This window comes from Syzygium oleosum, unplaced genomic scaffold (genome assembly GCF_021117445.2).
Source record: "Syzygium oleosum isolate NSW1041296 unplaced genomic scaffold, Sole_v2.1 Sole_v2.02, whole genome shotgun sequence".
NCBI classification, from domain to species: domain Eukaryota; kingdom Viridiplantae; phylum Streptophyta; class Magnoliopsida; order Myrtales; family Myrtaceae; genus Syzygium; species Syzygium oleosum.
Window position 1 is genome coordinate 23,174,731 of NW_026607486.1, and position 26,783 is coordinate 23,201,513.

At 39.0% G+C, this 26,783-nt stretch overlaps 3 protein-coding genes and 2 pseudogenes across 4 annotated transcripts; 3 read left to right on the forward strand and 2 right to left on the reverse strand.

Moving 5' to 3' along the window:
• Positions 1-381: 381 nt before the first annotated feature.
• On the reverse strand, positions 382-11,138 carry LOC115684817 (cycloartenol synthase 2-like; annotated as a pseudogene).
• Positions 11,139-11,230: 92 nt separating this feature from the next.
• Positions 11,231-13,215, forward strand: LOC115684818 (hypersensitive-induced response protein 1-like). Its single transcript, XM_056303762.1, has 5 exons — positions 11,231-11,420; positions 11,817-11,937; positions 12,096-12,187; positions 12,258-12,354; positions 12,802-13,215. The coding sequence occupies exons 1-5, from the start codon at positions 11,232-11,234 to the stop codon at positions 13,044-13,046; spliced, it is 744 nt and encodes a 247-aa protein (XP_056159737.1). The 5' UTR covers position 11,231; the 3' UTR covers positions 13,047-13,215.
• Positions 13,216-13,328: 113 nt separating this feature from the next.
• On the forward strand, positions 13,329-17,489 carry LOC115684819 (cycloartenol synthase 2-like; annotated as a pseudogene).
• Positions 17,490-17,631: 142 nt separating this feature from the next.
• Positions 17,632-20,178, reverse strand: LOC115684929 (protein RETICULATA-RELATED 4, chloroplastic-like). 2 transcript variants are annotated; one of them, XM_056303767.1, is made up of 7 exons: positions 20,079-20,178; positions 19,640-19,771; positions 19,500-19,553; positions 19,374-19,418; positions 18,768-18,907; positions 18,372-18,497; positions 17,632-17,963 (listed from the first exon to the last, which is right to left on the reverse strand). In XM_056303767.1, the coding sequence occupies exons 2-7, from the start codon at positions 19,766-19,768 to the stop codon at positions 17,912-17,914; spliced, it is 546 nt and encodes a 181-aa protein (XP_056159742.1). In that variant the 5' UTR covers positions 19,769-19,771; positions 20,079-20,178; the 3' UTR covers positions 17,632-17,911. The 2 variants fall into 2 exon arrangements, with proteins under 2 accessions (XP_056159742.1, XP_056159740.1); XM_056303765.1 differs by lacking the exon at positions 17,632-17,963 and adding an exon at positions 18,080-18,279 and having other exon boundaries at positions 20,074-20,153.
• Positions 20,179-21,578: 1,400 nt separating this feature from the next.
• On the forward strand, positions 21,579-23,539 carry LOC130134603 (hypersensitive-induced reaction 1 protein-like). The gene is made up of 6 exons (XM_056308151.1): positions 21,579-21,646; positions 21,833-21,913; positions 21,966-22,042; positions 22,717-22,808; positions 22,879-22,975; positions 23,253-23,539. The coding sequence occupies exons 1-6, from the start codon at positions 21,579-21,581 to the stop codon at positions 23,537-23,539; spliced, it is 702 nt and encodes a 233-aa protein (XP_056164126.1).
• The last annotated feature ends 3,244 nt before the right edge of the window (positions 23,540-26,783 follow it).

A 26,783-nucleotide genomic window follows, 5' to 3' on the forward strand; every position in this document is an offset into this window, starting at 1 on the left:
TTTCATAGTTGGAACTGGTGCATCTTTGGTACGTCACTTTAAATCGGCAACACCTCAAACTTTGCGGCTATCATTACAGTGGGGTCTCCTCTGTTTACGTCGTTCTCTTGTATGTATAGTCAATGCTTGTCCTGAGCTCCCCATTCAAGTGAAAGAATGTTTTACTGTTGTTTTTCTGTACATTGCAATATTCTTGCTTGCCATACCATTAACAAGGTCCTGGCCAGATGTTAACACGAATAGAACATGCTTGGGTTCATTGATGTAAGACTTTTGTCGCTGACTGTCATTTTAATAACACGATTTTTTTTAATTCTCTAAGAAACACAAGAAAGATATATTATGTTCATTCATCTCAGCAGTTGCCTTGTTCTCATGATTTCAGTGAACATTTTTGGAAGGTCTCAGCACACAATTGTAGTACTTCCCCAGAGCCCATATAGGAAAAATGTTCTTGAAAGCAGCACATGTTATCGTACAGTTCCTGTTAAAAACTTCTGTAGTCTCCTGCAAGAAAAGAAATAATTATGATCAGAGGACATGGTTAGAAATTGGATGATCAATACTGATACGCATGGCATAAGAAGTCGTGTGGCACTCACAGACACGTTTTATGAATCAGCTATCATACTAACAGTTGTGGTGTGAAAATGATTCAAGTCAAAATATGTGAAACATAAACGGTAACACCCTAGAATCTTATCAGATACCCTTGGGTAGTAATCTAGGCAGCTTATAGCCTTGTATGCGTCTGTTGCACCGCCAGTATTCGACATACCTGTTGTGGGAAATCGCCATTATCCATCTACGAATTAATCAACTCTTTTGCTGCACGATGCAAAGGGGTTGGATCTCTCACATCCTAATTAATCATTGTCAGGATCATGAGAAGTGAATTATTAGTGTTTATGTATCTCAAGGACAAGCCTCGTGTCTATGTACCTGTCCACATTCAATAAGAGTCAACATTGTTGGAGCTGTGTCCCAGTGCTACTGTTGTTTTTCTTGTCGTTTTAGTCTTTTCTGTTTTGCAGTCAAGTTTGAATAGTTAGGCAGTTAGTTTATTAGCTATTTTCTAGGAAGTGGAACAAGTCAGTTTTTTTTTAAGTCAGTTTTTTGCATGTTTGTGTGCAGTTCAAAACAGGTTCCTATTAAGCTTGTTCTTTACAGTTTTTGTTTATGTTAATATTTTTAGTCTTCTATTCCATCTCTCTCTGCGAAATCAGAAAATTGTGAAGGCTGGTTTGTTTCATCTACATTAACAATTGGTATCAGAGCCTCCGTGGGATCTTAAGGGACTGTGAAGTGAAGGTAAGCGAGCCTGCAAAGACAAAGCTGATGGAGGCAGGATCAAGTGGATTCTCTGCAATGGCTACTCCAGTCTTTACTGGGGAAAATTATCAAGCTTGGGCTGTCAAGATGACAGCATTCTTGGAGGGTCATGATCTATGGGAGGCTGTGGAGAATGATTATGAAATTGATCCACTTCCAAACAATCCGACCTTGAATCAGATAAAGTTCCATAAAGAGAGAACCACAAGAAAGGTCAAGGCAAAGTCTTGCCTGTATGCTGCTGTCTCACCCCATATCTTCACAAGGATCATGAGATGTGATTCTGCAAAGGCAATATGGGATTGCTTGAAGGATGAATATGAGGGAGATGAGAAGATAAGAAGCATGAAGGTGCTGAATCTCTTAAGGGAGTTTGAGAGACAGCAGATGAAGGATTCAGAGTCACTGAAGGAATACTCTGATAGGCTGATTGGGATAGCTGAAAAGATCAGAGTTTTAGGGACTGACTTGAAGGATGAAAGGCTGGTTCAGAAGATCCTAGTGTCTCTTCCAGAGAAGTTTGAAGCCACCATAGCTTCTCTGGAAAATACAAAAGATTTAGCTGACATAAAGCTTGCAGAATTGTTAAGTGCCTTGCAGGCACAGGAGCAAAGAAGACTAATGAGAAGAGAAGAGCCTGTAGAGGGTGCACTGCAAGCTAAATTGAAGTTCAATGATGGAGGCAAAGGGAAGAAATGGAATCAGTCAAAAGGAAATGCAGGTGACTCCAAGTTTGCAGCCAAAGAAGGAAGTTCTAGTGGGTCTGGCAAATGGAAGAAGAACAAGAAACCTTGTCAACACTGTGGTGGAACTACTCATCAGTCCTTTAGATGCTGGAGGAGGCCTGATGCTAAGTGCAGAAGATGTCACAAGATGGGTCACATGGAAGCAATCTGCAAAGAGAACAATCACCAGCAAGCAGGAGAAGCACAGATAGCAGTGAATGAGACTGAGGAAGAATGCTTGTTTGTGGCTTCCTATTCTGGTTCTCCTGTTGAGAATGATGCATGGCTGGTGGATAGTGGCTGTACCAATCATATGACTGGCAATTTGAAGCTGTTTAAGAGTCTAGACAGGTTAGTCAGGTCCAAAGTCAGAATTGGCAATGGACAGTATATCGAAGTGCAAGGGAAGGGTACAGTGGCTATTGAAGGAAATCAGGAGGAGAAGCTGATCAGAGATGTTCTCTTTGTGCCAAAAATTGACTAGAATCTATTGAGTGTTGGTCAATTAGTTGAGAGGGGCTATAAGGTGAAGTTTGAAGGAAAGGAATGCCTTATTGATAATGCAAATAGCAAGGAAGTGTTGAGAATGCCAATGAAGGACAAGTGCTTCCTGTTCAAGCCACGGGAAATGCAACAAATGGCTTTGAAGTGCAAAGAAGAAAATGCAGAGCTATGGCATAAAAGGCTTGGACATGTTCACTGGAAGAACATGTTGTTTATGCAGAGGAATAGCTTGGCAGATGACTTGCCAAGTTTGGAGGAGGAATTTCCACAGTGCAGAACTTGTCTTCTTGGCAAGCAAGCCAGATTTCCTTTCAAAGGAGGAGGCTGGAGAGCATGTGAGAAGCTGCAATTAGTCCACATAGACTTATGTGGACATATGTCTGGGTCATCTCTCAATGGTAGCAGGTATTTCATTACTTTCACAGATGACATGACTAGGATGAGCTGGATTTACTTTCTGCAAGCTAAGTCTGAAGTTGCTGATGTGTTTGTGAAGTTCAAAGCCTTAGTTGAGAATTAGAGTGGGAAGAAAATCAAAATGCTCAGGTCTGATAATGGTTCTGAGTATACTGCTCACAAGTTTAAGTTAAACTGTGAGGAAGTAGGCATTATGCAGCAGTTCACTGCCCCTATTCACCTCAACAGAATGGGGTCAGTGAGAGGAAAAACAGAAGCATTATGGAAATGTCCAGATGTATGATGTAGGAGAAGATGTTGCCTAAGAAGTTCTGGGCTGAGGCAGCTAGTACTGCATTGTTCTTGTTGAACAGATTGCCCACAAAGGCCTTAGAGAGGTCAACACCTTTTGAAGCCTGGTATGGTGTTAAACCTTATGTAAAGAATTTAAAAGTTTTTGGGTGTTTGTGTTATACGCATGTTCCTCAGGTCAAGAGGGACAAGCTAGATCAAAGAGTTGAGCCTGGAGTCTTCATTGGATACAGTCTACATTCAAAGGCTTATAGGATTTTTCAGCCTATGACAGGGAAGGTGACTGTGAGTAGAGATGTTGTTTTTCTAGAGGAAGATGAGTGGAATTGGATGGAAGAAAAGAATGCAGAACAGAAGAAATCTGCAGAACAACAACCTACAACTACTGTACAGGTTGATGAAGTTGTGAATGGATTGGAAGACACTATGGATGATATGCCAGTAAGAGGCACAAGGTCACTTGCTGAAGTTTATGAAAGAAGCAATGTGGCAGTGCTTGAACCAGCTAACTTTGTGGAAGCTAAGGAGGATCAGAAGTAGATTGCAGCAATGCAGGAGGAGTTGACAATGATTCAGAAAAATCACACATGGGAGCTTGTTGACAGACCATCTAACAAGAATGTGATGGGGGTTAAGTGGGTGTTCAGAACAAAACTTAATCCTGATGGTTCTGTCAATAAACACAAAGCTAGACTAGTTGTGAAAGGCTATGCTCAGATATGGGGAGTAGAGTATTCTGAAACTTTTGCGCCTGTTGCAAGACTTGATACAATCAGGCTAGTATTAGCTGTTGCAGCAGAGAAGGAGTGGCCTATATTTCAGCTAGATGTCAAGTCTGCATTTCTGAATGGAGAGCTCGAAGAGGAGATTTTTGTTGAACAACCTGAAGGCTTCAGTGCCAAAGGGCAAGAAGAGAAGGTATACAGATTGAGGAAAGCTCTATATGGACTGAAGCAGGCTCCAAGAGCTTGGTATGGAAAGATAGACAGATATTTGCAGGATTTTGGCTTTGTAAGAAGCTTGAGTGAGTTCACTCTTTATGTCAAGAAGGTGAATCACAGCATTGTAATTCTGTCACTCTATGTAGATGATTTGTTGGTGACAGGGAATGATGTGGAACTGATAGAGAGGGTGAAGCAAGGTCTATTTGCAGCTTTTGAGATGTCAGACTTGGGAAAGATGGCTTATTTCCTAGGTCTGGAAATCAAACAAACTTCACATGAGATTTTCATCTGCCAAAAGAAATAAATGAAGGAAATTTTGAAGAAGTTTCAGATGGAAGATTGTAGAAGTGTTAGCACTCCTATGACTGCTAAGGAGAAGCTGCAAAAGAATGATGGAACAGAAGCGGTAGATGCTTCAATGTATAGAAGCTTAATTGGATGTCTCATGTATCTCACAGCAACTAGACCAGATATTTTATTTGCTGTGAGTGTTTTATCCAGGTTCATGAGTAGTCCTAGTCAGTTACATTTGGTCACTGCAAAAAGGGTCTTGAGATACATCAAAGGAACATTGTTCTTTGGTGTGAAGTTTAGGAAAGGCCAGAAGTTTAAGTTGCAGGGTTTTTCTGATAGTGACTGGGCTGGCTCAGTAACATGAAGAGTACATCTGGGTACTGCTTCACTCTTGGTTCTGCTTGTTTCTCCTAGTGTTCCAAAAAGCAGGAGATTGTAGCTCAGTCCACTGCAGAGGCTGAGTTTATAGCAGCTACTGCAGCTGCAAATCAAGTTTTGTGGCTGAAGAAGATAATGAAGGATCTGTGGTTGAGTTCTTGTGATTGCATTGAAGTTTATGTGGACAATCAGGCTGCTTTAGCAATATCACAAAATCCAGTTTTTCATGGTAAAACCAAGCATTTTAAGATCAAATTCTTCTTTCTGCGTGAAGTGCAACAAAGTGGTGAAGTTAAGTTGGTTTATTGTAGATCAGAAGATCAGCTTGCAGACATGTTCACAAAGCCACTTCAAGTTGAAAGATTTGAGCTATTAAGGGAGAAAATTGGAGTTTGCAGCAGCAACTGATCCAAGGACGAGTTTGTTAGAGCTGTGTCCCAGTGCTGCTGTTGTTTTTCTTGTCGTTTTAGCCTTTTCTGTTTTGCAGTAAAGTTTGAATAGTTAGGCAGTTAGTTTGATAGCTATTTTCTAGGAAGTGGAACAAGTCAGTTTTTTTTTAAGTCAGTTTTTTGCACGTTTGTGTGCAGTTCAAAACAGGTTCCTATTAAGCTTGTTCTTTACAGTTTTTGTTTATGTTAATATTTTTAGTCTTCTATTCCATCTCTCTCTGCGAAATCAGAAAATTGTGAAGGCTGGTTTGTTTCATCTACATTAACAAACATAGCCCAACTAGTATTCACCAAGTGCATTCTGTTTCCTTCCAAGTTCGTCTATCTCTGTAATCAGATGGAAACAGAAACGTTGTAAAACAATTACTTAAAGAAACCTTATTTCATCTACATTACAAAGTTCTTCGCAGACAATCTGCTAATATGGTTTTAATTAGATGTAGTTGACATGCCTTTGAACTTTCAAAATTGAAATGAATTCTGATTTAAGATGTCATGAAGGACTGAATGTAGAGACCCGGATAAAGAAAGGAGAAAATTTTTGAGCTTGATCTCTTGTGCATGCCTCATCCTGCGATGAAAGGTAACTCTCTCCCCAACTGCCTGAATCAAGTTGTTTGGATAGTAGGAAATCACATGCTCTTCTTATGCTTTCACTACTCTGGTATGTTCTACCTCCAGCAACAAATCCGTTCATCCCGAACCACGTTCCATAGGTGTAGCAGACTCCCCAAGATCCATACCTAATTTAATTGTCAAAACAGTTGGACGATATAAATCATTAGGGGTTTGCAACACGAGTTTAAATGGAATATTAGCACTTTCAGCCCTAGTGTAATTGTAAGGAAATGACTCCAAACTCTACCTTAGATAACATTTTTTTGCCAACAGAATTGAAGGTGATTCAACATCAATGGATGACAATGTGGGACATTTTACTATCCCAATTTGGCCTTTTCTAAGATTATAATGACTAAAATGAAGTAATAACCATCTCGAAGGAGGAAACTGACCAAGAACCATCCGGTAGCTGTATGCTTTCAATGTATTCGATAGCCTTTTTTAACGCAGGCCTTAATTTCTTTGATTCGGTGGCGTGGATATAACTTAATGAAGGCCTTAGACTTTGGATTGCTGCAGAAGTGCACTCCACATAACTAAACAGAAGAAATTTGCCAGTCAAACATCAAGAAGACATCTGATAAGAATGATCCTATGTTACACTGATGAAAGAATATTGTGTTGGTGCAGCCAGAAAAACATTTACCAGGTGAAGCTTGAAAATGTTTTTTCACCCCGAGTATTTTATTTTTCTTCCTCGTCAAGCAAGGAAGTTCTCCAAGTAAAATTTATAAAAAAGTTAGAAGTATTGGGTCATGATCTTACAGATAATCGATAATGATATCTCCAAATGTTTATGATGGATTGATCGTCTGCATGACAAACAAGACATGTGTACTTTATAACACGTCGGATTCTCTCCAGGTTCAAACCAGATGGAAGAGAATAAGAAATCAAACCTCTAACCATGGATATGATCTTGTTTGCTCATATGTTGCAAATCCTCCCTTTTGATTTAGCCACATCATTGATGTAATAATTACAGTATACTGCATTAAAACTCATCCAAATATAACTTTTACGAGTTCTTTCACTATCCTAACACTGCTGTCCAAAAATACGAATTCACAATGCCAACCTTTTGTGATCAAGGACCAAAAAATTCATCATTGTTGGCTTCTCATCAAACTTAACATATAAGAGTGGAAAGATGACCAGCTTTCAAAAATTTTCCGAAAAGAAAATAGTGGATAATTAGCTAATTTTAAATTATAATACCTGAAGGGATAAGATCACGTTAACAGCATCATATAGTTGATCAACTGCTATCACATTTCCCACGATGCTGGGTTGCATTTCTGACAATAATAATGCCGCCTGCAAACAGACAAAAAAAAACAAGGCGAACATGATTTATTTCCTCTATATATTTCTTTGATTGGAAAAATCAATTTTAGCCGAGCTCACCATGCTAAATTACTAGAACAAAATATCTGAACTGAAATAGCTATTTAAGTGTACTATAGTCGAATATTACAAGATGAGCATTGCTCTAATCATTACACGAACCATGAAAAAGATTGCTTTAGGTGCTTATGCAGTGCGGTCGGATATGATCCAGCCATGTTCAGGAATAGAGAAGGGCCAACCTCCCTTGCCTATGTGACGGTACCAATCGGCACGATCTCCACTGCTGTCGGCTCTGACCTTTAATGACAAGAAAAGAACTTTGCGTTAGTTGTTTTGCAAAACTGCAGACACTATTGCTGCAAGTCATCAAACAACTATGTAGCTCGAAAAAGACCAAGGAGTTTACTGCCAGACAAGTACTTGAGAGTTCTTGACAAATTCATGCGCCTTCTTAAGGGCCGAGCCACATTCATCGACAAGATTGGTAGCAAGGAGAGCTTGAACGGAAAATGCAACATCCCACAGTTGAGAACCATTGAATCCCTGTTAGTACAGCCAATTTGATAGTAATTATCTATGCCAGATCCTTCAAAATAATCCTTGTACAAAAAGCACAACCAACTGTTTAAGAAGTTTAGGAAACATTATATATCAATCGGTACCTGCATTTTCATTCCATCTTCAGCCACCCATGAATAATCTTTGATTCTGGAGAGATGATGCTTGTATGCTTTCGAATTTGGGTTCTCTATATAACAGCAGACCATGTTTAACACCTGTCCCGGCATGCAATATAATTTCTACATTTAATAAGGTGAATATATGGTGCGACAAGCCACAATTCTTTGTTAGTGGTCTGCCCTAAGAATCAATCAAGGTTGATACTCTAATATTAGTTGTGGATTAGGTTGTGTCGGAAAACCGATCTTCACTATACTTAGGTAGTCATAATGTCTTGCTAGAGACCGCTTATGACTTCTGGGCCAAAAGGATTTTGTGCACACTGCTAATGCGTAGTGAACCTACAGGGTCGCACACAATCGCGAACGGACTTCATATTTTCTGTGCGCCTTGATCTACTTCAGAAGTAGATTTATTCTCCTATTTAAATTATCTACGCGGTCGTGCGCGTTATGAGATAACGTTACATGTACGATTGGGGGTGGATAGTTTGGGCGGGCCCAAATAGCCCGGCCCATTAGAGTTTCCTATGAGGCTATATATATAGATATTGATAGTGAGAGAGTCTCACGTCAGATGACGCACGCCTCCGTGCCTCCATAGAATACGGAAACCCTAGAGAGAGTGTCTCCAGGAGAAACTCTACGATAGAGAATCGTTCTCTATTCGGCATTCAAGTAAAGGAACTTCAAGATCTTTCGCTAGCACGTGGATCGTTGGAGAATTCCGTTCGCGTGTGTGGATATCGGTAGAGGCGCAACACTTGGGGCGCTTATCCCGACACAATCCCGTGCCGATTTATCTTCAATATGCAAAGGTACGCGTCGAAATTCCCTTTCGATTTCAATATACACATGGATCCTGTCTAGGGTTCTATATTCCGCTGCGTTGTTTTTCGTTGATGAACCCTACATTCTTGACGTCACCAAAATTGATATAGTGGGAGTCACCTTGTTAACAGGACCAATGCAGATGTAGTAACTAGTTTCATCTTCATAGTGGATGTGCTCCATAACAGTACTTAGAGCAATCTGTCTTGACTTATACAAAGGCCACCATGCTAGAAGCGGTTGCACAACCTTGCTTAAGCAACTCCAAAACATGCCTTGGATCCAAGGGTGAGGATCGTACAGATATTCCTGGTCAAGTATGAGAAATCATTATATGACAACGTATCCTTTTTCGTGCATAGTTCGCCAACGCCCGGCAACCGGCTAGAGGAGGAATAATAAAGAAAAAAAGAAGAAGAGAAAGATAAGAAAAAAAAGAAAATATTAAAATATTATTAAAAATTATCCACGTTAGCACTAATCGCGTCACATAAGACAGCCGGCGTTCACGTCAGTGATATTCGGCTAAAATTGACCGAATGAACTTAATTAGCAAATCATGAAAAGGTTTAGGGCTCAATTGGTAAAATCAAAAAGTTTATGACTGAATTGGCAAAAGTAGAGTAGATTTAGGACTTTTTTAACAATTCCAATTCTTATGATATAGTGTGGCCTTTAATGACAATGGAGACCATTACTTTTGGCATAAAGATGTATGTTCTTGTAACATCGTACAATTACATCAACTATGGCAGCTTTATAGGGATATGCCTCCCCCGCAACATCTGCATTCCTAACAATTCATGCATGTGGAGACTTACAGCTTAGCCAGTTCCTCAACTAATTTTTCCTAAATGTCATTTAACGTTGTTAAGTGTTCATGCAAATGTTCTTTTGCGTTGATTATGATCCTAGGAGTTTAGCCATTCTGGAAAGGAAAATAACGATAGATTTATTGGTGCTAAATTGAAGCACCCAAGTATTGAAGAACTCGAAATAAAGTGCATGCGGTGAAGAAAACCCAATGCACGTTGGACAAAGAATACACATGGCTTTATCCTAAGCTCCAAGACAGCTACCCTCGTGAGCTAAATTCGAATTGAGTTCGATTTCTTTTCCAAAAGATCAATCTACTTGAACTAAGTTATATCCAAGGTAACCCACTAAAGGCATGCTAATTAAATAGCACTAAGCTAAGTCTAGTGCTTCCGACCAAAAAACCTAAAAGTCTAGTGCTAAAACTTGACAACCCTAATCAAGGCCTCTATTTCTTGCCATATTCTAATTTTTTTTTCATTCTAAAAAATTTAGTATTATTATTTATAATTAATTATTTTTTTTAAATCGATAATTTTAAATTCCGAAAAGAAAAAAAGGGACCCGAGCTGGGCCTCTGGGCCCGGTCTTACCTGGACTTCACGGGTCCGGAAAGCCTAATGGAAGAAGTAAGCTGTCTATGCAATCTTTGAGCATTGCAATCTTCAGGGCATCTCTCTCGCGCGCTCAAATCCTCCCCTCTCTTTCCACGGCTACGAAGAATCGTTGCCACGATCCCAGCCCTTTTGACGAGGAGGAAGCAGAGGTCAAGTGCTCTCTTTCCCTCTCTCTCCGCTCCGCTCACTGTGTGGGGGGTCGGATTTAGGTAGCCTGCGAAAATGATTCGATATTGAAGCCGAATTTCGTGGTTCCGCGAGGGGCTGGGGTCGGGTGTTGCACCGTTTTGGTTTTCAGATATGGTTCTTCTGCTACGGTTGTAGTGCAGTAAATGTTTGAAGTCAAGGTCGGCATTGTCATCTCTCGCGGTGGGGTGTAGAGATTCGATTCTTTAGCTGCAGCTGAATTGAGTTTTTTTTTTTATCCGAACTGATGCCACGACATCCGTAGGCTAGGAGCTGACCAAGAGTGTTGCTGGAGTACTCCTCCAGGTGTTTAGCCTTTCTTTCGCACCCGACTTTGCTAAAGATCCGATTTCTAAAGCTAAACCGAACCAAATCGGTTTTTTCGTTTCGTATTCGGTATTGTGCTCTACTTGTGAAGTTTTTTAGTAATCTTGTTGTTTTACATCTTGCTATTTTCCTTTTATTCTGTTTAGTCTTTCTGCTGATAACAATAATCCACATTGACACCCCTAGAGCAGACCATGTTTGTCTTTTCAGTTGTTGATTACATGGGAATAAAAAAAATGGCAATGTTACTTATCAGGTAGGCATTGATTGCTGGTCGAATTTTAGGTTAGATTAAATTAGATTAGATGTGTAAAATGTCACCAGGTTTTTGGTGGTTGGATGAAACTAAAAGTACCTGTGGCTGTGACATACCCATGTGGCTTTTATTTTACTGAAAGTTTGAAGAAAATGATTTGCGTTAAACTAACAATTGCATGCTTTTTGCAGGATTCACTTCTATACATATAAGATGGGTAACGTGTGTTGTTGTATCCAAGTTGAGGAACGTACAGTAGGTTTTACGAAGAGGTTTGGAAGGTTTGACAGAACTCTTCAACCTGGGTGTCATTTTGTTCCATGGATTTGCGGATATCAGCTTGCCGGGAAGCTGTCACTCCAATGGCAGAGTTTGCTTGTGAAATGCAGAACAAAAACCAAGGTTTGTTCAATCTTTTGTCTTTGTGCAAACTTCCATCAACTTTTAGATTTCATTCTAGACTATTTTGCTATATAGTACACAAATGCACCGGTGATCATCTTAGTGGGAAACAAAAACTGTTTGAATCAGCACATTGCTCCTTGAATGTTTTGTCTTCAAATCGTTATGAGAACTACATTTTCACAATTAAACTACCTTTCTTGGGTTTGTCGAGAAGTATTAGTGCGGATCTATTGATGTATTTCAATTAATTTGTGAATTAAGAGTTGAATGTTGATGAATTTATCAATTTCCTTTTCTCGTTTCAGTTCCGTGATATGGCAGCCTGTCACTTGTTACCAATTAACATGTAAATGCTTGAATAAGTAATGACCTCACGTGATATTTTTCTCACAGGACGATGAGTTTGTCAATGTTGTTGCATATGTGGAATACCGAGCCCTCCCAAACAGAGCATATGATGCCTTTTATAGTCTCAGCAATCCGAGGAGTCATATCCAGGTTAAAGCGATCACTGGTATGTGCCAAATGAATTTCATCACATCGGTATAAATATAGTATCGGAACAAATTTGTACAATTTGCATGCGCAAGTAACATACTTTAGTCCTTCAATTAACACTTTGAGTGAGCAACAATAATTGCATCCACGATTTTATTGTTTTAATCATTCCAGTGATCGGAGCTATGGTTACTGCGCGAAACTTGGATGAAGTTTTTCAGCAGCAGGATGTAATTTCGCAAGTTGTTGTAAAAGAACTCCAACAGGTTGTCCACTCTAGACTTCTTGATATTATTATGAGAGATAAACTGAACTGGAGTTCTCTAAATTTTGCAGGCTATGTTTAACTATGGATATGATATTGAGCGAGTCCTAATCATTAACATTAAACTGGATGAGTGTATCGAGCAAGCTATGATCGAAAAAAATGCTGGTAAGCTTGAAATTTCGATTGCTCATTGATTCTAGATAATTGTTCAACATGGTAGAATTTTTAATTGGTTAGTGACACATGGCATCGTGTCATTTGCAACTCTAATAGTCCATATGTGAACGGTTTAAATTTAAACCGGTGTACTTCTAGATATGGTCCGTGCCATCGCATAAAGAGTATATACTATTTTGAATGTAGTGGGTGTGCACTTACTCTAATTGATACAACTTATTAGAGTAAATCTCATGTTTACGGAAGACAAAAAAGGATTCGCATAATGTCTAACTATAGTAACATTATTTCATTTGCATCAGACGAGAAATTAGGCTTTGTTTGGTGCTTAAATGCTACTTCCAAGATACACCACTACATGTAAAAGTATATTTTGATCTGCATCATATTTGAGTTTACTGAAGTTTTGTTTTTGTTTTGGACCGAGGGTTGCAGCAATCAAGAAGGCTAAAATCAAGAGAGCTGAAGGCGAGGCTAAGTTCAAGAATGTTGTGGATGGTGTAAGACAGAGTGTGCTTGGCTTCCAAGAGAGCGTCCCAGGAGCAAGTGCAAAGGATGTCATGGACGCGGTGCTCACGGCTAAATACCTCGACACCACGAAGGAAATATGTGCATCATCAAAATCTGATGTCATATTCATTCCCCCTGGTGCAAGAGTTGAAGTGGGCATCCATATCTGATGGTGTATTTGCCTATGTTTTACTTGTAAGGGAAGTGATTCGTGGCTCCATCGAGTCACCTCGTTTTATGACTTCGAAAGGAACTCTATGTGCGACCTTACAATCAGATCCATTGGGACCAAACTAGATATTTATGTGCTAAAGTAATTCTTTTTCACTTGTGTGGTAATGGTACGGCAAATTTGCCTCGGTTTCTGTTGTATTATGCGTATGTAAGACACAACAGAGACAACTGTTCACATGCATATTTCCTGCAAGCTTAGAAAACCTTATCGCTGAAGTATGCACGAAACAGAGAAGTCGTCAAATACTGATTTCTCATGCTCGCCCAAGAAGATTTGTACTATCCTCACCGTTGGATCCAAGACATGTTTTGGAGTTGTTTACGCAAGGTTGTGGAACCCTTCTAGCACGGTGGCCTTTCTATAAGATAAGACAGATTGCTCTAAGGACTGTAATGGAGCACATCCACTATGAAGATGAAACTAGTAACTACATTTGCACTGGTCCTGTTAACAAGGTAACTCCATGAGATCCCTTTAAGTGATGTGAAAAATAGGGGCTTGTTGCACCTATATCCACCTTATTATACGTAGAAACAATATCGTATGCCGAGGACAGGTGTAAAACATGGTCTGCAGTAGGGTAGAGAACCCAAATTCAAAGCATACAAGCGTCATCTCCAGAATCAAAGATTATTTATGGGTGGCTGGAGATGGAATGAAAATGCAGGTACTAGATTCATATAATGTATTGTAAACTTTTTATACAGTTTGTTGTGTTTTATGTATAAGGTTTGTTTTGATCGATCTGCACAGAGAAATGCTTTCAAATTGGCTATACTTACAGGGTATACAGTGGCTCTCAACCGTGGGATGTTGCATTTGCTGTTCAAGCTCTCCTTGCTACCAATCTTGTTGATGAATGTGGCTCGACCCTTAAGAAGGCGCATGAATTTGTCAAAAACTCTCAAATACTTGTATACTATTAAACTCCTTTATCCTTTTCAAGCTACATATTTGTTTGATGACTTGCAGAAATAGTGTCTGAAGTTTTGCAACACAACTAATCCAAAGTTCTTTTCATTAAAGGTCAGAGCTGACAGCAGAAGAGATCTTGCCGATTGGTACCGCCACATAGGCAAGACAGGTTGGCCCTTCTCTACTCCTGAACATGGCTAGATCATATCCGACTGCACTGCTGAAGCATTTAAACTAATATTCTTAATGCTTCGTGTAATGATTCAAGCAAAGCTCATCTAGTAATATGCGACTGTAGCACACTTACATGGCTATATCAGTTCTGAAAATATGTTCTAGTAATTTAGCATGGTGAGCTGGCTTAAAATTGACTTTTCTCGTCAGAGAAATTTATGGAGGAAGTAAATCATGTTCACCTTGGTTTTTGAATTGCATGAAAAGAATTGAGGAAAAGGACTTATTTAATACAGAGTATAGGGGGTAATTCTTTTGCTTGCAGGCGGCATTATTATTATCAGAAATGAAGCCAAGCATCCTTGGAAGTGCGATAGCAGTTGATCAACTATATGATGCTGTAACGTGATCTTATCCCTTCAGGTACTATAAATTAACATCAGCCAGTTATCCACCTTCTTTACGGAAAATTCTTGAAAGTTGATCCTCTTTCAACTCTTTATGTTAAAGTTGACGAGAAGCCAACACTAATGATGTATTTTGGTCCTTGATCACAAAAAGTTGGTATTCTTAATTCGTATTATTAGAAAGTAATGTGATGATAATGAGAGAACTTGTAAAAGTTATATTTGGATGAGTTTTTACGCAGTATGCTGTAAAAACTTGATACTGATGTGGCAGAACCAAAACGGAGGATTTGAAACATATGAGCAAACAAGATCATATTCACGGTTAGAGGTATGATTTCTAATTCTCTTCCATCTGGTTTGAACCTGGAGAGAATCCGACATGTTTTAAAGTACATGTACCTTTTTTGTCATGCAGATGATCAAACCATCAGAAACATTTGGAGATATCATTATCGATTATTTGTAATATCATGACGCAAATTTTTTTAAGTTTTATGAATTTTACATGGAGAAATTACTTATTTGACGATGAAGAAAAATATATTACTCCAGGTGAACAGGAAAAATGCATGCTTTACCTGGTAAATCTTTTTCTGGCCACACCAATAAGATTTTCTATCATCATTGTAGCGTAGAATCATTCTTATTAGATGTCTTCTTGTTGTTTGACTAGCAAATTTCTTCTATTTAGGTATGTGGAGTACACTTCTGCAGTTTAAGGCGTTCATTAAGTGATATCCAGGCCACTGAAGAAAGATATAGGCATGCATCTCAGACGCTATTCAATACTGTTGAAAATATGTCTCGAGTTTGAGCCCAAAGCGAAATCTAAATATTTCGAATTGGATATTTTACGGATCTCCGAAACCGAGCAAAAAGAAAATATTTGAAATTCACTTTCCTAATGCACGTTGGAGTCCTTGTTCTCAAACTGGAAAGTCCACATGGACTTTATGTTGAACTTTGACTCGGTCAATGTTTTAGAAGAAAGAAAGAATATTATACTTTCCTAATTCTTGTGGAATTCACGGCCAGAAGTGGAAAGAAGAAATAAAATAAAAAGAAAAGAAAAGCATGGCTGGATTTGTTTCCTGATCCTAATCCGCGTGGACTTCTTTTGTTGACCAACATGGGACTTCCTGATATATATGTTCATGGTCAGGGGATGCTTTCAGCGAAGAAGTCTTGAAGCGCCTAATGCGAGTGCTTGGTGTGCCGTGCAAGTGAACCGGAAGCTATTGTGCACGAAGAAGGAAGCGCCGCATTCGTGAGTGCTTGGCGGTGGGTGTTTTCGTGGATTTTCGTTCGTGAATTACATCCAAGAAGAATTAGTGTTCAAGCCTAAATCTTGTATTAAGATTTGTGTATGATTCCTTCGTGAGATTGAGAGATTATTTCGTGAGGAATAATGGGGCTAAATACTGCGTGAGTTATTAGGTGTAATTGGGGCTTGGGAAACACTTAAGAGTGTTTGAGTGACTCGAGTGTGGTTGTAATCTCCGTTGTATCGCTTGATTTATAGTGGAATTCCGTGCTGCTCTCCCCGTGGATGTAGGTCACTACGATCGAACCACGTAAATCTGGTGTCCGATTTATTTTCTTATTCTGTCAATTTTATTGTTCGATCGCTTGGCTTCCGCAACAAATACATTGAAAGGATACAGCTACCTGATGGTTCTTGGTCAGTTTCCTCCCTCAAGATGGTTATCACTTTTTTTAGTCATAATAATCTTAGCAAAGGCCAAATTTGGATAATAAAATGTCCCACGTTGTCATCTATTGATTTTGAAAGTTTAATTCACCTTCAATCTGTGGGCAAATTATATTATCTAGGGTCTGTCTGGAGTCATTTCCTTATATGGGGAGTCTGTTACACCTATGGAACATGGTTTGGGATAAATGGATTGGTTGCTGGAGGTAGAACATATCAGAGTAGCGAGAGCATCGCAAGAGCATGTCATTTCCTACTGTCCAAACAACTCGATTCTGGTGGTTGGGGAGAGAGTTACCTTACAAGAGATCAAATTTGAAACTTTCTCCTTTCTTTATCCAAGGTCTTTACGTTCAGTCCGTGAAGACATCTTGAATTGGAATGCAGATTGTAATGTATTTCAATTTTGAAATTTGACGACATGCCAACTACACCTAATAATTGCCATAAGACTGTCTACGAAGAACTTTGTAATGTAGATGATAAGGTGCTCTCCAACTAATTTTTTTACGGTATTTGTGTTTCCATCTGGTAACAGAGATATACAAACTTTGAAGGAAACAGAGAGCACTTGATGAATACTCGTTGGGCTATGTTGGCTCTTATTGAATTTGGACAGGTACATAGACGTGAGCTTGTCCTTGAGATGCATAGACGCTAGTAATTCTCTTCTCATGATCCCGAATGATTGATTAGGCTGTGAGAGATCCTACCCCTTTGCATCGTGCAGCAAAAGATTTGATCAACGCGCAGATGGAAAATGGTGATTTCCCACAACATGAATGTTGAATACTGGAGGTGCAGCAGACGCATGCAGTGCTATAACCTGCCTATATTACTCGCCAAATATATTTGATAAGACTCTTGGGCGCTAACGTTTGAGTGTCACATAATTGACTTGAATCATCTTCACACTTACCAACTGTTAGTAAATAACAAGGATTCATATGTGTGTCTGTAAGTGCCATAGAACTTATCATGCCATGCTCATGAGTATTGATTGAACCATGTCCTCTGGTCATAATTAGTTGTTTTCTTGCCGGAGTTTGCGGGAGTTTTTAACAGGAACTGTATGATAACGCATGCTACTTACAGGAACAACTTTCCTTTTTGGGCTCTGGGGAAGTACTACAATTGTGCACTGAGACATCCCGAGAATGTCAACTGAAATCATGACAGCAAGGCAATTGTTGAGATGAATGAAGATACTTCTTAGTCGTGCAAATCACGATGGTATAATCTCATATCTAGTTATAACTTCATAATGTCCACTCATAGTGCAAAGTAATAATAATATGAAACGAGGATAAGGAAAATTGGGTACAGAATTGCGTTCGATTCTGCATGTGTTGAAGTAGAACTTGATATGATCTGCTAGCTCACTAAAATTCTAAAGAGAAAGAAATTAACACTGGTATTGTGTAAAACCAGTGGAGTATATGTATATGTTAGCTATCGGTATATCTAAATGGTGAAAAGTACATGAAGAAACATATAGGCACTATGTGTATCCATACCGGTTACATAATCATATGACTTCCCGTCATGACCTTTTTTTTGGGCCAGCCATGGAGACCTAATTTAAACATGTTACAAATTCATGTCTTCATATAGAACTAACTCCATTCCCTTGCATGACTTCCTGAAACATAGCTTGCCGACTTTAGCCAAAAAATAAATGATACATCAGATTCTGGTTCAATAGCAGAACTATTAACACTTTGTGTAGTCACTTGTATTATAAACAAAAAGCAACCGGAGCACAAATAAAACCACATCCCAATATATTTTTTCTTCTCATGAATGCGTCATACACTGATAGGTTTATTCTTGCACAGGTAATCTTACATATGCACATTCCAGAATTACAATTTGCTGGTGAAATGGAAGCTGAATGTCTAACAATGTATTATTCTCGAATCTTTTGAATTCCTATCCATCGCGCATAATCCACCCACCTGTTACAAGAGAGAGAACAAACATGTTGTGCTTCTTAGAGCATTAGAGAAATTTGTGTTATTGAAATGACAGACGGCGCGAAAAGTCTTACATCAATGAACCCAAGAATGTATTGCCAGTTCGAACAGCAAAGCATAACGCACTGAGTATGATCTTGTGCTGGTGTAGCAAGGGCTCTAGGATTCTCTGTTCTATAACTCCAGCCAGGACCTGATATCTGTTCACCAAAATAAATAGCAGATTATCTTATGAGATATATACACGGGCGCGCACACACAGATACAATAATAAAAAAGGAGAGTGAATGACACAAGTGTTCTCTAAAATAAGACTATCCTTCTAGCTAATTGGTAAAGTTAGAGTGCATGCAGACCAGATTAGAAAACTATCTGCGTCTACACCAGTCCCTTGCAAACTGTAAATTTCCAAAACAACTATTCAGATATAAGAATAGGCTATGAAAAGCGGGTAACACGCAGCCACAAACCTTAAATTGCTAGAAACTGCCATGTATACTCCGTATGCAACACTGGTGGAGAGGACAGGCACATCCTCTGCCTCAACCGCAAAGGTTTTATCGAAAAGCTTTCTTGTATTTATCAACACATTTGTCAAACCTGTACCAATCTGAAGAAAAATTTTCAGGATTGTGCCCAAGAAGACAGTTACAATGTTACATCCAAAATACTGTTTCTATTTAGCATATACAGGGAAATTAAGAGTAACAAGCTTCAACAGCATTTCTTCCTTGAGTTCAACACCCAGAGGAAGCCCACAAATATTACTAAGAAATTCCTTCGATCTAAAGTCTGAAGGACCCAAACCAAAAGGTTCGACCTTCTAAGAGGTTCTGTTCATGTAAACTTCCGGCCAGGGCCTTGTTATTGCTATGGCAAGCAACTATAATGAAATATGGAGAAAAATCTCAGGAAAACATTCTTCTATCCCTTAAGTGAGTGAGGGGCTCGTAACAACCATAAACGACTCAGAACAAGCATTAACTATACATATAAGAGAACGACATAAACAGAGGAGACTCTGATGCAATGATAGCTGCCAAAATTTGAAGCACTGCTGATTCAAAGTATCATACCAAAGATGCACCAGTCCTGACTACGAAAAGCTTGGCCCCATTACGCTGTACTACAGAACAAACCATTATAAGCCCTGATCTGTAGTGAAACCATTTTGTCAAATTGAACTAAGTGCACACACATACCAGAATTGCACCTATTCTCTGCAACAATGAGTAAGAGCTACCAGCCAGAGTGACCTGCGTGTAGATTGTCAAAGTAAATGAATTGTTATACACCGTCCATCGTAGTTCAAAGAACTATATCTAATGTCAAAGTTAATGACCTGAAAAGCATTATCAGGACAGCCATAGAAGAACGTAGAAAGTGCTCCAGCATTGACAGCGAGGGGGGGTCGGAGAGAAACGGTGGGAGCAGGAAGCCAGACCAGCATAAAATCTGCTATAATGGCCATCACCTGTCGCTCAATAGAACGAGGATTATTAGGATGCCCAGAATGAGAGATTAAGAAGTGTATCTAGCAATTTGATTAAATGAAGACCAAAATGAGTTAGGTGTGACACCAAATTTTCCATTGTGGACCAGACGCTTTTCCCATTACTTAGCGGCTAAGCTAAATTTTTCATCAAACCAATGCCATCCGACTCACTCAATCTTTGCAACATGACAAGTGTATATTGAAACAAAGCATGGGGTTATCTAGAAACAACAGTTCATATATTATAAGATGATAACCACATAATATTCAAGAGAGACTACCATACCACATCAGCGAAAACAAAATCCAGCTCCTTTGTAAACTTTTCTCTTCGCCGCTCCAACTCTGCAGCACTCTGTCAAAATAGCAAAAAGGTACATGATCACATTGTTTTTTTTTTTTTGGTAAAGTAAGATAGTATATATACTTTTCACAGTGAAACATACAAGGAAACTAGTCGTACACAAAAACCTCACACTTGAGGCGGCACAACAAGTGTCCCGACAGGTGCAAAGGTGTAACGACTCAAACAAGGGCTACAAGCAACAGAAAAGCCACAGAAAAGGCCAACCGAAGCGGGGGCCAACAGACTACATACAAAGTAATCCCACAGAAAAGGCCAACCGAATCATGGCCCAACAGACTACAGACACAGTAATCAGAGGATTAATCAAAAATGGAAGAGGAGATGCCCCATTTTTGCTGAATTCTTCTGTTGTGGTCATTATCTACAACAGGCTTCATGGAAAAGCCTTTGTCCCTTACCAATTTGGTGAGGTGATTGCGGAGAGCTGGCATTAAGAGGGAATGGTCCCTGAATAGGATGTTGTTTCTCACCGACCAAATTATATGGCACATTGCGCCAAGTGCAAAACGAGCAATTTTTTTATGGAAGTTCTGCCCCCCAATGATACGGACAGCCCAATGGAGGTTTTCTTGCCAAGATCTATTACGCCACATAAGGTTGCAGTTATTTGCCCAGAAAGCAGCAAGGGACCCGGTAACGGCACATCCAAAAACGAGATGGTCAATAGAATTGGGTCTGCTTCTACAGAAGGCACATACACTTTCGGGAATTCTGTGATAGGTTAGCAAAATGACTTGCGTAGGTAGTCTATTCAGAGATATGAGCCATAGCAAGAAGCTGTACCTTGGCGCAATGGCTCGATCCCATATGAAGGAACTCCATGGAACATTCGTGCCTTTGTTTCTTATGAGATCCCACGCCGAAGAAGTTGAAAACTGACCGGAAGAGTGGCCTTTCCAAGATATGCGGTCAGGTCTTTCGGCATCAAGAGCTGGTATTCTATCTGACCAAGAGTTGAAACTGGCCAGAAAGTTAGAGTGTTGCCAGACTGAAGAGGAAAAATCCCGAACCGATGCATTTCTCGGGATGCCTGAATAGTATATATCTCTATCGGAAAAAAATTTATAGAGAGGACCCCTGGGATGCCAGTTATCAAACCAGAATGATACAGAGGCCCCGTCGCCTATCTTCCACAGGAAGTTTAACTGGAAGTCCGAACGAAGTTCAAGGATTTTTGTCCAGCTCCAAGAACAGAATGTCGGTTTGGTTGCTACCCAGAAATTTTTCTTCTTGAGAAAGTTGGAGTGAATCCATTGGCACCATAAGGACTCCTTATCGATGAATAGGAGCCATATGTGCTTGAGCATTGCAGCTCTATTGTGGTCCTCAAGCTTCCGAATGCCGAGGCCTCCTTCCTCTTTTGGTAAGCAGACCATGTTTGTCTTTTCAGTTGTTTTTTTAACAACTGAAAAGACAAACATGGTCTGCTCTAGGGGTTCAGTTGCTGATTACATGAGAATAAAAGAAATGGCAATGTTACTTATCAGGTAGGCATTGATTGCTGATCGAATTTTGGGTTAGATTAGATCAGATGTGTAAAACGTCACCAGGTTTTTGGTGGTTGGATGAAACTGAAAGGACCTGTGGCTGTGACATACCCATATGGCTTTTATTTTACTGAAAGTTTGAAGAAAATTGTTTGCGTTAAACTAACAATTGCATGCTTTCTGCAGGATCCACTTATATACATATAAGATGGGTAACGTGTATTGTTGTGTCCAAGTTGAGGAACAAATGGTAGGTTTTACGAAGAGGTGAGTAAGGTTTGACAGAACTCTTCAACCTAGGTGTCATTTTGTTCCATAGATTTGCGGATATCAGCTCACCGAGAAGCTGTCATTCCAATGGCAAGTTTGCTTGTGAAATGCAGAACAAAAACCAAGGTTTGTTCAATCTTTTGTCTTTGTGCAAACTTCCATCAACATTCAGATTTCATTCTAGATGATTTTGCTATATAGTACACAAATGCACCGGTGATCATCTTAGTGGGAAACAAAAACTGTTTGAATCAGCACATTGCTCCTTGAATGTTTTGTTTTCAAACCGCTATGAGAACTACATTTTCACAATTAAACTAGCTTTCGTGGGTTGGTCGAGAAGTATTAGTGCGAATCTATTGATGTATTTCAAATAATTGGTGAATTTAGAGTTAAATGTTGATGAATTTATCAATTTCCTTTTCTCGTTTCAGTTCTGTGAGATGACAGCCTGTCACTTGTTACCAATTAACATGTAAATGCTTGAATAAGTAACGACCTCACGTGATATTTTTCTCACAGGACGATGATTTTGTCAATGTTGCATATGTGCAATACCGAGTCCATCCAGAAAAACGATATGAGGCCTTTTACATGCAGAGTAATCGAAGACGTCAGATCCAAGGATATATGTGCTCAAGGGTATGTGCCAAATAAATTTCATCACATCAGTATAAATATAGTATTGGAACAAATTTGTACAATTTACATGCGAAAGTAACATACTTTAGTCCTTCAATTAACACTTAGGGTAAGCAACGACTATTGCATGCCTGATTTTGTTGTTTCAATCATTCCAGTGATCGGAGCTATGGTTGCGGTGCAAAACATGGACGAAGTTTCTGGGCAGAGAGATGCAATTGCCCAAGCTATTATGAAAGAAATGGAAAAGGTTGTCCACTCTAGACTTCTTGATGTTATTATGAGAGATAAACTGAACTGGAGTTCTCTAAATTTTGCAGCCTGTTGGTCTCAATGGATATGAGATTCTGCAAGTCCAAATCTGGGATGTAAAATTGGATGAGGGACTTGAGCGAGCCGTGATTGAAGCCAAGAATGGTAACCTTGAAATTACAATTGCCAATTGATTCTAGATAATTGTTCATCATGGTAAAATTTTTAAATGGTTAATGATTACATGACAGGCCATATGTCAAAAGTTTAAATTTAAAAGCTGCATATTTCATTGTAGATAAGGTCTGTGGCCATCTAGACAACTTATGAGAGTAAATCTCATGTTTATGAAGTACGAAAAAAGGATTTGTATAATGCTGGAAATTCGACTTTGTTTGGTGCTTAAAAGCTAAACTCAAAGCTTTGTTTTTGTGGGTTGCAGCGATGAGGAAGGTTGAAGGGGAGGCTGAGTACAAGAAACTCTCTGTTGCTCGCCACAGTCAAGCCATCGTGGATGTTGCATGGGACATCTCGGGCAAAATATCAGGGGTGACCGGCAAGGACTACTTCGACCTGGCCCTCATGTCCCAGTATATTGACTCCATGTCAGATAGAGGCGGAAAGTCAAAATCCTCGATGCTGTTCATTCCGCAAGGTCCTGGAGCCATGCGAGAGGTGACCGCGAAGATACACGATGGTCTTCTTGAAGCGTCCATGTCCCAGTGCTAAGTAGTAGTGACAATTTGACAGTTACATTTATGACTCTAGTTTGTAGTTGTATTTTCTATGCCTGTTACTATTTTCTATGCCACGACTGTACTCCCACACCACACCGTTTTAACCTCCTCCATATTGAGTGCTTTTACTTTCTTAAAGTGCTTTTACTTTCTAGTTTCTAGTCACTATGTGGTATGATAACAATCAAACAGTTCAGAGCAAGCATCATGATTATGGTACATCTTGTACCTGCTCCTGTCTGTATATCTGTATGCGTGTTTACATATGCTCGCATGCTTGTGTTTATACACACTTTCGGATTTGTGTGCCTTTGTTACTTGATAAGAGGGTCTCCTATCTTTGATCAGCAGACAAGTTCTGGAGTGGTCTCCTGGAAGACCATTACCTGTCCCGAGCGTCAAGCTTCTTTTCTTATTTAACCAAAAGTTTGAGAGAGAATGAGAAATTCGAGTTGAGGAGTGGAGAAAAGAGCGGATATCATACTCAAACTACTGGCTATCAGAAACACAAATTTACGCAGTGGAGGCAAAAGGAGATGCCCTTGAAATTGCCAAAACATTGTACAGGAACTATTTCGGTTAGCAATCCAATGGTCCAGCCTATCCTCTCTTCCTAGATTGCTCATCTAGTTAACCATTCTCTGTAACTTTCTGCGTCAGCCCGCAGAGAAGCTTCTCTTCCTAGAAAGGCATGACCTAAAATCTATGTCTTTACCAGTTGACTTGATTAAAGATGTTCTAAATCTAATAAAATCCTTTTGTTCCTTTAGCAATAGAATGTGTGATTCAGTGGATTGTTATGCTCGTATGATGTCACGGTCTATACTCTGTGCTTACATTATTTGGTCGTAACAAGTACAATTCGACAGTTTTGCTCTAAAAGGCAATGATGTTGCATCCATCATTCATTTCTGCAACTTGAAAACCTCACAATCGCAACACTACATTTCAGCTGGATGTCCAAAGCCAGCCCCCGTCACTTTGTGCTATTTGTGGGACACCTAGTATGTTCGAGTGCAGTGCGTAGCTCGGTCTTTCAAGTCGAAAGAGATTTTGGACATTAGGGGTGGGTAGTTTTTCTGCAGACACGGTAAAAGCATCTGATCAAGAAGTCAAAACCACATTTTTATGCTGAGCATGTTGAAACCGTTTGTAAGCTGGCTGACGGTATTACCAACGGTTGTGAGTTTACTTCCAAAACTACTGAGAATCGAATTGATGCCACATAAATAAGAGGTTGTTAAATAGTCATGTTAAGGCATCAGCCTTGCTCATTGTTGAACATCAATAAACTAATGATATGATGGTCAACGTTGATATAATTAACCATTTACTTCATCTTCTAACTTGACATATTTCAATTTTTTAATTAAGGGATAAGAGCATTAGATGCACTTTCGTGACAAGAAGTGCACTATAAGTGCACGGGAAGTCATGAAATTTGTCACGAAAGTGCAATCAAATCCTAAAACATTAAATTTTCTACAAATTTACTCAAGGAAAGTTATAATTTTAGTATTATTTATGATATGGCAAACCAAAGCGTAATGGTGACCATGCAAAATTTAAGGGATAAGAGCATTAGATGCACTTTCGTGACAAGAAGTGCACTATAAGTGCACGGGAAGATCTAAAATTTGTCACGAAAGTGCAATCAAATTCTAAAACATTAAATTTTCCAAAAATTTACTTAAGGAAAGTTATAATTTAGTATTATTTATGATATGGCAAACCAAACCGTATTGGTGACCATGCAAAATTTATGGGATCAGAGCATTAGATGCACTTTCGTGACAAGTGCACTATAAGTGCACGGGAAGTCCTAAAATTTGTCACGACAGTGCAATCAAATCCTAAAACGTTAAATCTTTCCAAAAATTTACTCAAGGAAATTTATAGTTTTAGTATTATTTATGATATGGCAAATATGGTCTGCTCTAGGGGTGTGTCTTTCGGTATTGATTGCTGGTCGAATTTTGGGTTAGATTAGATGAGATTAGATGTGTAAAATGTCACCAGGTTTTTGGTGGTTGGATGAAACTGAAAGTACCTATGGCTGTGACACACCCATATGGCTTTTATTTTACTGAAAGTTTGAAGAAAATGGTTTGCGTTAAACTAACAATTGCATGCTTTCTGCAGGATCCACTTCTATACATATAAGATGGGTAACGTGTATTATTGTGTCCAGGTTGAGGAACACACGGTAGGTTTAACGAAGAGGTTTGGAAAGTTTGACAGAACTCTTCAACCTGGGTTTCATTTTATTCCATGGATTTGAGGATATCAGCTCGCCGGGAAGCTGTCACTCCAATGGCAGAGTTTGCTTGTTACGAAAGTGCAATCAAATCCTAAAATTGTAAAAAAAATGTAATCAAGTCCTAAAACTTGTCAAATTGATCTAATCAAGTGATAAATCTTCGTGTTATTTACTCAAGTCTTTTTTTATTTAACGGATAAGAGCATTAGATGCACTTTCGTAACAAGAAGTGCACAATAAGTGCACGGGAAGTCCTAAAATTTGTCACGAAAGTGCAATCAAATCCTAAAATATTAAATTTTCCAAAAATTTAATCAAGGAAAGTTATAATTTAGTATTATTTATGATATGGCAAACCAAACCGTATTGGTGACCATGCAAAATTTAAGAGATAAGAGGATTAGATGCACTTTCGAGACAAGTGCACTATAAGTGCACGAGAAGTCCTAAAATTTGTCACGAAAGTGCAATCAAATCCTAAAATATTGAATCTTCCAAAAATTTACTCAAGGTAATTTATAGTTTTAGTATTATTTATGTTATGGCAAACCAAAGCGTAATGGTGACCATGCAAAATTTAAGGGATAAGAGCATTAGATGCACTTTCGTGACAAGAAGTGCACAATAAGTGCACGGGAAGTCCTAAAATTTATCACGAAAGTGCAATCAAAGCCTAAAACATTAAATTTTCCAAAAATTTACTCTAGGAAAGTTATAATTTAGTATTATTTATGATATGGCAAACCAAACCGTATTGGTGACCATGCAAAATTTAAGAGATAAGAGCATTAGATGCACTTTCGTGACAAGTGCACTATAAGTGCACGGGAAGTCCTAAAATTTATCACGAAAGTGCAATCAAATCCTAAAACATTAAATCTTCCAAAAATTTACTCAAGGTAATTTATAGTTGTAGTATTATTTATGATATGGCAAATATGGTCTGCTCTAGGGGTGTGTCTTTCGGTATTGATTG

What these genes read in the sequence shown, in the direction of transcription:
- LOC115684818 (XM_056303762.1), top strand. Translation starts at nt 11,232, where the DNA reads ATGGGTAACGTGTGTTGTTGTATCCAAGTTGAGGAACGTACAGTAGGT. An exon ending in TTGTAAAAGAACTCCAACAG is followed by an intron (nt 12,188 to 12,257) that starts GTTGTCCACTCT and finishes TAAATTTTGCAG; the next exon opens with GCTATGTTTAACTATGGATA. An exon ending in TATGATCGAAAAAAATGCTG is followed by an intron (nt 12,355 to 12,801) that starts GTAAGCTTGAAA and finishes CGAGGGTTGCAG; the next exon opens with CAATCAAGAAGGCTAAAATC.
- LOC130134603 (XM_056308151.1), top strand. Translation starts at nt 21,579, where the DNA reads ATGGTCTGCTCTAGGGGTTCAGTTGCTGATTACATGAGAATAAAAGAA. An exon ending in ATGGTAGGTTTTACGAAGAG is followed by an intron (nt 21,914 to 21,965) that starts GTGAGTAAGGTT and finishes TTTGTTCCATAG; the next exon opens with ATTTGCGGATATCAGCTCAC. An exon ending in CGTGATTGAAGCCAAGAATG is followed by an intron (nt 22,976 to 23,252) that starts GTAACCTTGAAA and finishes TGTGGGTTGCAG; the next exon opens with CGATGAGGAAGGTTGAAGGG.
- LOC115684929 (XM_056303765.1), bottom strand. An exon ending in GTCCTGATAATGCTTTTCAG is followed by an intron (nt 19,554 to 19,639) that starts GTCATTAACTTT and finishes ATCTACACGCAG; the next exon opens with GTCACTCTGGCTGGTAGCTC. An exon ending in ACATTCTTGGGTTCATTGAT is followed by an intron (nt 18,280 to 18,371) that starts GTAAGACTTTTC and finishes CTCTTGTAACAG; the next exon opens with GTGGGTGGATTATGCGCGAT.